This window comes from Macrobrachium nipponense, chromosome 32 (genome assembly GCF_015104395.2).
Source record: "Macrobrachium nipponense isolate FS-2020 chromosome 32, ASM1510439v2, whole genome shotgun sequence".
NCBI classification, from domain to species: domain Eukaryota; kingdom Metazoa; phylum Arthropoda; class Malacostraca; order Decapoda; family Palaemonidae; genus Macrobrachium; species Macrobrachium nipponense.
The window spans coordinates 26,235,770-26,246,509 of NC_061094.1; the positions used below are offsets into that span (position 1 = coordinate 26,235,770).

General features: G+C 35.4%; 1 protein-coding gene across 1 annotated transcript in view; it reads left to right on the forward strand.

Annotated features, from left to right (window-relative positions):
* The window catches only part of LOC135207285 (uncharacterized), a gene marked incomplete at its 5' end in the record, with an annotated part of 44,899 nt that extends 34,374 nt beyond the window's left edge, over positions 1-10,525 (forward strand). The window contains 2 exon segments of the mRNA XM_064238954.1: positions 444-595; positions 9,714-10,525. Of these exon segments, the coding sequence (XP_064095024.1) occupies positions 444-595; positions 9,714-10,305 (744 nt within the window).
* Positions 10,526-10,740: the final 215 nt, after the last annotated feature.

The window sequence follows — 10,740 nt, forward strand, 5'->3', positions numbered from 1 at the left end:
AACTTGAGGTGTTTTGAAAGCCTTAAGAATGCTACATCTGTTGGTTGGTAATCTCTTACCACATGAGCTTCATATTTTGCATTACCACTGACAAGTTATGGTATCTGGTATATTATATTGTTGATGACACTGAAGATTCTTTATATAAATGTGTGTATATAATCACATACATGTCCCTTACTTTTATCCATTCTCAATGGTCCCATCCCTTACATTGAAATTAGCTAATATCTCCATTTTCATAATGATAATACTGTTTGGATAACATGTTCATATGTAGTAATGTATATGCTAAAAATGTGTAGTAGCACGCAGCTGAACATTGAATTGACAGTGTCAGGCTATCCAAAGTAATAGTTGATTGGATTCAATCACTATATGTTAGGAACTATTAAAGGTTTTAGAAACTTGAATATTTGTTAAGAATATATTTTTTTTTGCAGAACATCATGCGCTTGGTGCTAGTTGCAGTTACTGGACTGGTTGTGAGTGCAGTTCCTAATTTTGCCATTCTTATGGGTCTTATTGGAGCCACATGCTGCACTTTGCTGGCTTTCATCTTACCTGCAGCATTTCATATGTCTATTTTCAAACAGTATGTGTTTCTTTATAAGTTACCTTTCAGATTTTCTTTAAAAATCAGAGCTTATCATTTAAATGTACTTTGCTGTCTAAGATTAAGAGAAGGTAGGAAAATTAAGAGAAGATAGGTTATATCTTCTTTATCCATGAAAGTGAAGAGAATTCTATATTTTAAGTGTTGGAGAGAAACAACAGCTGTAGATTCCTAAAAAATTTTTGTATTGAGAAATGCAATGATAAAAGTAGGTTGTTTCAACATCCAAACCCATCTTTTACATTAGTTCTGATTCATTGGCAATCATGACTACTATGAATTAGTAGTGCCAGGTATAAAGAAAATTATCTGCTGACTGAATGGCAGCACAGCACATGCATAGCATTTTACCTTGCTTTTCATGTATGTGAGAGCCTCACTTCTTATGCGCCTACCTTGCATGTTGTTTTCTAAACTTAGCTTGCTTTAACTTTCATTTTAGTCTTCGATCACTATTACCCATTCCTTTTTTCTCTTTGAGCATCAGTTTCTCATTAACTCATATGCTTGGAGATTTCTAGTTATTCTAATGTAAACCTGTATCAGAGACCAAGTTAATGGTAATTAGTGTTCTGCTATTGTTCTGCCATGCTAAGCCATGTTTACCCAGCTAAATTGCTGTTTTGTGGTAAATTTGCTGTTGTCTGGTGAAAGTTTATAAGTAGGTTACAAGTAACAAGCACAGTCTGGATGAATTATTACCTTAATTTTTCCATCCTCACTTAACACATTTGTGTATGTTGTATATTAGTTTTGTGACTAAGGCATTAGAATATAGAGTAAGTTTTCGGTTTCATACTGTATTTATGTGCTGTGAAGGTAAAAAGACTTAGTCTTTTTTCATAGTGAAGGAGAATATGGTTGACTGGATGTCTTTCATATTAAATTACAGAAATAAATATACAGTAACCCCTCATTTAACACATGAAGAGGCCAAGGAGAATGCAGTACATCCAAAGTGTGGTCATGGGATTACATATTAACAAAGACAACAGCTAAGATGTTGTATCTTATCAAACAGACTAAGGATTTCACAATATTAAAAGCACAAACACGTGTGAAAAAGCCTCTGGGTTTTACCTTATACTTGTACATGTAACTAAAAGTTGAAGATTAAAAGAGTAGATAAAAGTATCTTATGTTTTTAGAAAATTAATAATTGTATTCTCTTCAAGAAAATGTCCTTGAAAAAATATGTATAACTTAGATTTAGCTGTACAGGGTAATTAGGAAATTAATTTTGAACAGTCGTGAGAATGGTACAGTTTCTTAAAAAATAATTATAATTTATACAGTGCACTATACAAGCAAAAGGGGGATACAATAAGAGGCAGGCATCTTGAGTACCTATTCATGTATATTTAAAATATTGTTTACTAGATATTCTGTGGTCCTGACTCCTAATATCAAAGATGTCTGTTTCTCATTATCAGTGGTAGGACTGCTGCAGGTTGAAAGTGATTAATGTTTGGCTTTGATCTGTATTTTTTCTTGGTGATAATGTTACAGCTTTGCAGGAGACATGAGGAAATTGAAAAATGACTTCAATAAACTGCTTTTAGTCATCAACCAAGTCTTTGGAAGAATGAGATCTTTGAGGCAGACCTTCATGATTGGCCTAGGTTCCCAACCTGGAAATGCACAGCCAAATTTTTATAGTTCCCATAGTACAACTTTCCCTGTACTGCCTCCACGCCTGTTGAAGAGTTTTGAGGTGATGGCCTCCTTTTAAAGATTGAAAATAATCCATCGCTTTCATAAAGGCATCCTGAGAAGACAGTGAATTAGACCTCCTTTTGTATTCAGCAAAAATGAGGGAGCTAAGGATTGGAAGTGTGGGGCTTCTGTTTACAGAAATATTCAGGCAGTTGGCATCGTAAAGAATGTGGGCACATATGCCAAAATTGATAGACAAGCAAATAGACTGGTGTCATAAAAATATATGAATTCCAAATAGGCATCATGAGGTTAAAAGGGTAGATAGAGGTATGCAAAATGCAAAATAAAAAAATAAAAAAATTGATGGCAAGATATTACATAGTTTCATCTCATAGCCCATGCTACCTTTAAGCTACCCCAATTTCTTAATAGTCATAGGCTAGCCTATAAATATTAAACAACATAAACAAATTCTCTAGAATCAAAAGACTAGAATTATTAATGATGTGCTTATATAATTAAAATGTATCAATCATAAAATATCCCAAAAATACATTTGAAGGCCTCACATATTTATAACAGTGATAAAATCTTTGCAGCTTGTTTTTAGGTCATTTGTGCTTTGTTTATCAGAATACTGGTCTCCAATGTGGATATCTGTTTCTGACAGAGATTTATCTCATTTGGGTATACTGGTTTGTGGTGGTAGGTTTCTGTTTCCTAGTATGTTCATAGTATCTGTTATGACTTGGACCATCAATGGATGGTCTCTTGTTTGTCACTTTTTCATAAGTGGTATTTTAACAGATCTCACATTTACAATTGATCCCTGATCCCCTTTATCTGTCCGAGAGCAACCATATTTGCTGAATACTAGTAGCACTAATATATAGTAAATGTGCCTCACTGTCAGACTTATCAGTTCCAGAGCTCCTTTATTCCTCACAGTGTTGGACTGTGGAACAGCCTTCTTGAGGATGTCTTGAGTTGTACTTAAAAAGTGCAAGCAAAGATGCAGTGAATTTTACTACCCTAATACTATTCTCCTTGTATTTTAGTATGTACATTTTTATTTATTTATTTATTTTGTCTTTTTTAATACATGAGATTTCTTTATTTCCCGTAACCTTCTTCCTAATGAACACCGTATTCTTTGGAAGTTTGAATTTCAAGTCAGTGGCCCATGTGGGCTTGTTCCATATGAATAGATTTCATCTGATTAATTGTGATAATAATGATAAAGTTTCACATATGAACTTTTGAACAGTATCCTAGTCTGCCCAAACTATATTCTTGATCAAGTAGCTGCCATCAGACACAAGGAATCCGTAGTTTATGTAATGTTATTATGTGTGTATTATAATGAAAATTTTTTTGCAAGGAACAGTAAAATAAAAGTGTAGTGACTGAACCAGAAATGATAAATGGCACTGTACAAAGTAAGAGCTGTGCAAACACACCACAGGTGTGCTATACATACTGCTCTTTTATTGACATTTTCTGTGGGCCCCATTTTCTTTATAAAGTACAATATTCATGCTAGTACAGTTGTGCACTAAGCCACCTTGTCAGGTGCACTGTAAGCATTAATTAAGAGTCTTGCAGCATCACTTCAGCCCTCAGCTGCAACCCCTTCATTCCTTTTACTGTACTTCCTTTCATATTAATTTGCTTCCATCTGACTTTCACCTTTCAAACTTACTTGTTTGTAGTTTCCCTTTCAGCACTGGTTGACCTCATGGATTCCATTGCTTGGCCTTTGGCCTAAATTCTATATTATATGTATAGTTAGCCAACCATATACGTATGCTATACTGAAGAAGTTACTATTGAGTATTGTATCCTAAGAAAGTAATTTTAACCCTTACCAAAGTGGACAATTTGGTATGCTTCCTTGAAGGTACTATCCAAAATGGTATATTGTGGTGCACATTACTGTACTTTATACCTTAATTATATATATTATAACAATAAAAGTTACTTTACAAAGTGACACTTCAGTATATTATCCTAACTGTAGTAAGAATAGCAAATCAAAGCTATATTATCTTAAACACCTCTGACACTTGGTAACAGTATACCACCAAGCATTTTCCACAGTAATTATATAGTGCGTACATACAGTGTTACTGTAAAATTCTCCATCAGTAAACTGGTTGTTAAAAAATGTTTAATGACCAAGTTCCATACAGTTTAAGGTTCTGTACAGCTTCATTCAGTTGTCTGGCCCCATGTAAAGCATGAAGGTAATAAAAAAGATGCACGCAAATTTCAGAAAAAAAAAATAAAAATAAATAACCACTAAAGTTCGTACCATTTTTTGACATTAGTGTAGTTTAGATAATTGTACCTTTATTACAAAACATAAACAATCATTTCAATTAAAACCAATGCCATTTCTGTGTAATGACTTACTGTAATAAAATTGATTCATATTGTATAAGTAATGTATCTCTGACTACCTTGTAAAGTAAGCATAGAATGAAGTCAGTAAATTCACTTTGTTAGCAGATGAAATGCACCATATAATGTTTTGTAGGTATAATAAGAAGCAAAGAAAATCATGCCAGATTTTTACACAATCATTTTTCTCTTTAAATTCATAGATAAAATTCAATGAATTAGTGTGGAAGACAAATGGCATTTATATTTCAGGTCGACATTGCAATACTTTAGGGGCTGTGTAGAAAAACCACTAATACTTTAATGAAAATTTAAAACTTAATCACATAATACCAGACACCTTTCATAACAGTAGATCTCTTCTTTGCAATACTGTTAGTATATTCTAAAACAAGAGAAACTTATTGGTTAGCATCCTAGTTTCTTGTAGATATGACCCCAACCTGTCTTTTTACTGCACAATGTGCTGGAAGGTCATCTTAAGGACTGCACACCCAAAATCAGGGTGATCTGAAATCAACTTTTTTCAGGGGCTACTCAGCTGCCATTTAGTTGGCAGCAGTGCCATCAGCATACATGAACACACACCACAGACATGATACCTAGCAGAGCATGGAAACACCCAAGACTGCAACATCTCCCATAGTGCACAATAGTACCAATTCCATAGTATATGGTACAGCAACAAACTTCAGAGAGCAAACTGTGTTATGGATGGCAATTAAACATATGAATGTCATCTCCACTCACATCCACTCACACTAACTCACTTAATTACCCCTTTTCTCTCATCCCCACCTCACCAAGAATCAGTAACTCACATTCTCCTTTTGCCAGTCATTACTTAGCTAGTTTGCCTGTCTGAGCAATGGTATTATGCACTCCTATCCAGACATTTTGGTCTTTGTCCCATGAATATGCCATTATTTTTAGAATTGCGCCATTTAGTGCATATAAGGAAGGTCAGTTAATTGAGGACTACTGTTCATATCACTTAAGTTTTGCCCTTTACTCTGATTGATGATTATTTCAAAATGCCTTTATTTACATTAACATATGGTGTATTATTAATTAGTAGAACAATACAACCTATTCTTAATAATGGGGTGACACTGAACTAGTTGTGAAGGGAGGAGGGTGGGTTGCTCTCAGTGTTAACTGAGGTGCTTCATATTGTCATAGTGCAGGGCCGGGGTATTGAGTTTTATTTTGGAGGAATCTGAAAAGACTGGCTCTACTCAAAAATGCCTTTTGGATGCAACAATTCTGACTAGTAGTGGCCTGCAACTATAATAAGAAAATGGAATAAACATTAATAGAAACTACTAAAATTGCATTCAAAGGATTGAAGGTAAACGTAATGTGTCCACTTACAAATATAATTTTATTAGGTAATCAGAAGAGTAAAATTACTGGAGCACTGACTGGCTCTGTGTCACTGGAACACTAATGACTACTACTATGGACAGTATCCAAGCAAGGGTTGCAAGCAAAATCCACTAAATCTAGAGATTACATATGGTGCATGAAAATATGGATCGCACCCTAAAGATTAACAACAAAAAGCAACATTAAATGGTTGAGTACTGTAAACATGTTAAAGCTCCCCCTGAAATCTCAGGAATACTATCCCAAGATTTGGCACTGGCAGACAACGTTAAGTGGCACTGTTGAACTACAGGTGGCGGCACACAATGGGGGAAGTCTACATGAATCTGCAAAGCAGACAACGTTGTAACACAATACTAACAGTGGTAAACTTACAAAAATGATCAAAGCAAAGAAAAAACACAAAAAACAAGAATTATCAGTGATTCATTATTATGTTAACACCATGAAATTACTGGCGAATCAGTACATTTTAGTATCACTTCTGCAATGATTTAACAAGACTATCTCAGTTGCACTAACTCACGTTGGTCTCTGAGGGGGACAAAATGAATAAGAAAAGGAATAGGAGAAACAGTTGGAACAGAGGATGAGTAAAGGGATAGTAGATGAAGGGCTGGCAGTCAACTTCCAATTCAATTACCTTAGTCGTGGACAAGACGTGTAGATAGATCCAGGGCATCAGCGGAAGGACTTCGGTTGCATGCAGTTATTCACCAGGGAATCAAAGACTGTGATCCTCATCAGATAGTGCCTAGATACTTCAGGTGTGACAGCTTCAAGAGGGATGTTGGGTTGTGCTTCTAGACAGAGTTCAGTCTCCGGACAGCGTAGTAGTAGGGGAAGCTAGCTGTGTTCATCACTAAGGCTTAGGTATGCTAGAGCGGCGGGCCGAGGTAATTTTTTGTGACACTGCTACGGAACAGGCATGATACCGTGATTACTGGCTAGGGCTGAATGCAATTGTTAGGCCATGTCAGACCATATTTATACCCAATTTTAGAGTTTCCGGAAATATCTAATCAAAACTGGAGTGATCTCCTTGGGTCCTTTCATCTCTCCCACTAATCCTCGCAGGTCCCTGAAAAGGTCATTGAATGCCGGAAGAGGAGGTATGGAAAGAAAGGGTACGAAGGGGGGGGGGACTGGATTGGGTCAGTAGGCAGGGATGCAGGTATGAGGGTAAGAGGTCAGGTCAGATGGACCACACATAAGAAGGTGTGAACGCTAGCAAACTAAAGGGCTGATATCTGTTAACGACCTTTGTGAAATTGGATTGGGGACCGAAATACAATGGTAGAAAGTAGGCGGCAGTCCCTTAAGTTCTGTTGTCCCATCTCGAGATCTGAGGTTGTTATTGGCTTAAGGCTGTGACCAGGGGATGACAGGCAATGAATCACTTTTGATATGTTGTTAAAATGACATTGACATCTAATGTGATATTATTAAGAAACATTGGGACTGGAGCCAAGTCAAAAATGTTTCACTGCATTTCAAGATATCACAACAATACAGATTCACTTTTACTTTATTCTTTACAGGAAGCAATTCCTTTATTTCTTTTGATTTCCATAATCTTTCGAATTTGCCCACATTCTCAAAATTTCCCTTAGTTTGTGAAATTTCCTTCAGTTTGTGAGTGGAAAAATAAATACACAGGTGTCAGAATGACACTTGTAGCAATATGATAGGATATTATTTTTGGTCACATTTTGAAGCAATTGTTTCACTTTAGGATAATACGTATATGTTTGAAAAAGCATAGAAATTAAAAGGATAGCTGAATAAACTGTTGAATTTAGTTAATATGCACAATTTCATAACAGAATTTATGTAAAATTTCCCATGAATATGTTGGTTATCCTCTTTATTTTCACTGCCAGACTAGAGACATGTAAAGCTCTAGAATTGTTATTCCATTGTGGTTTGGCTCTCAGTCAATAGCTTAACATTATATGCACTGATCCACTTTGAAGTTCATGTTCATAAAGACTGAATTGTTAACGGATATCTGTAGCAATGTTTTTTTTATAAAAGTAATGCATTTGTTACTATTGAGATACATGCAATATGTATTCTAAAAATACTAACTGATCACTTTTTAAGGTATGTGTAATGCATTGGGCCCACAAAGTAGTTTTCATATTAGAACCTTTTTTATCAGTTGATGATATTAACTACCAGTGGTAAAATATTCCATTTGTATGATTTCCACATTTTAGTTGTAATGAAGTTGACACAAGGTCTTTCTCAGTTTGGTGTCTTTTCTCTTCTGAGAAAGCAAAAAGCTGTCATATCTATGACTATGTCACATGAGAATGAAATTGTAAAATCAAACTAGAAATGAAAGAGTAATACTTATCGTCAGAAAGTTTTTAGGCACAATACTCAACACACCTGAAGCGGAGAGTTCATTTAAAACATACAAAAGTTAATGCATGGCTCCATTGAAAACTGCGGGAGTGATAGAGCATTTCATCGACTACTTGTAGAAAAGGTCCACTTCAAGGAGGGATTCCCTGTAAGACAATCCAGCTGTCTAATTGAGGCCTTTCTGTAACCCTCTGAAACTTTTTGAGTCATCCTTCCTCCCAGAAGACCATCCTCGTGATGGCATTTACGTAGTGGAATTCCTGAGCAAGTTGCATGGTTAGTTCAGGCAGTCATGCATACCAGACTTGTCATTCACTCAAGATTTCATAGCTAAAATCCAGATGGCTGGTACTCAAAATTACAGTGTGTACTATACTTCATTTGCCATTCCAACCCTGATATTCAACAATGCAGAAGTCCTCTGTCCAGTTAAAGCCATCCATCACTACCTCTAGAGAATCAGGCATTTGAGAGGTAAAGCCTCTGTTCTTATCAATGCATTAACTGAGAAATCATGTCTCCAAGAGTACAGTTTCCTTCAGGGCTGAGGCAGATCATTCCTCAAGAAGCATATACAAAGGTTTAAGATAGGGTTAGCCAGGTCAGGGCCCTCTTGGTTTCTCAAGCCTTCAAGAAGAAAATTGGAGTAGCATCCATAGTGAATGAAAGTACTAAGTCATTTGTCCTGTTGGACCACATTTTTACAGCTGCAGAAGATGTACAGCGCTCTTCTTCCAGAGTTACAGGCTTTACAACTCCCCTGAATAGTTAGCCAGTCTGTGAATTTTTTTTATATACTATCACAATTACAAACTTATTACATAGTGTGAGGTTGTTCAGCTACTTAAAATGAATGAGAATACCAGACAAATGGTTCCTGACTTATCTTTTACACCAAGTGCTCAACTGTATTTGTCAGACTTTGCAAAGGCTTAGACACTTTCAACTGCTCAATTTCTCACCTTAATTGTAATATGGTCAATAGGTTTGTGTTGAAACAAATTATTCATATACACCAATGGTTCTTTGGGCATGCATGTGAGAACAATCATTGTTTTTTCTGTATAGTTGTAAAGAATACATCACAGGCGTCCAGACCATGAATGAGGGCTTTGTATAATCTCTGGGTTTTTATGAAAAAAATTATCCTATATTTCATTATTTTCGATGGTGAATGTCAAAATAATTTAACCAGACTGAAGAACTGAATCTTGAATTAATAAATCAGGTTCTGAAAATAGAATACATTAATTGATTATTTCTTTCTTTTCAGACGATTGACTAAACGCCAGTGGTATTTTGATGCGATGTTGATATTCTTAGGAATATCAGGGTCAATTATTGGTGTTTGTGATGCGTTTAATCGTATGAATGGTCATGATCAGGTAGTAGAACTAAATGAATTTTCTCCAATTAAGTTTAAAAATAATACTGTTCAAAATGACCTGCTTCTACCAAAACCTGCCTCAGTTTTAAAAAATATTTCTACCACAGTGCATTCTGCAATTGCGCAAACAGAAGCAAACTATAATATTACTGTAAAACCTACAATTAAAACAGTTGTGAAGCCAACAGAAAGACAAACTTCCGCTGTAGTATCCAAAGAAACAGCAGTAGTTCAACCTAATTTGGTTGTGACTAATGCTGATAAGGTTTTGCCAACCTATAGTTCTCTTCAGTCTAACACAGGAGAGCCAAGTTTAAGCAATAGTGTATCCAGTTCAACTAGAGTTAAAAGTATGGGAGATAAGGAAGCAGTACAGATAGAATCTAGTAAAGTTTCTACAATAGATGAGGGTTTTCCCTTGGATAAAGAGAAGCTCAATGTGAGGACGGTATCATCCACAGAAAAATCCAATGCCTGAGAAGTTGCTCACATTTAGGATCTATCATGTGAATAGAAAAGTGTTTATTAATGGTATTTGATTTTACATAAATTACTTTGATAAATGAGTCGTGAAGGTTGAATTGCTTGTTGTCAGAGTTCTTTATATTGTATGGTTTCCAAGGCAATGAAGGGTTATGTATGTGGTTTTAAGAACTGTGTTATTTGTGTTGATATTTGGGTTTCATTTTTGAATATTAGGAAGGGAAATCTTTTTGAACATTATTAATGTGATAGGTGGCTTACGCTTGTGATTTTAATGATACTAGAGTTTCTATTTTGATTACTTTCATTCTAAGAAATGCTAGTAGGGCTATGGTAATATGTTCAGTATACGTACTCATATTTTTTATAGACTTTTACCATGGATAGTTTCCAAAACTATTCATATTTTTTTGTAAATAACATTAAATGC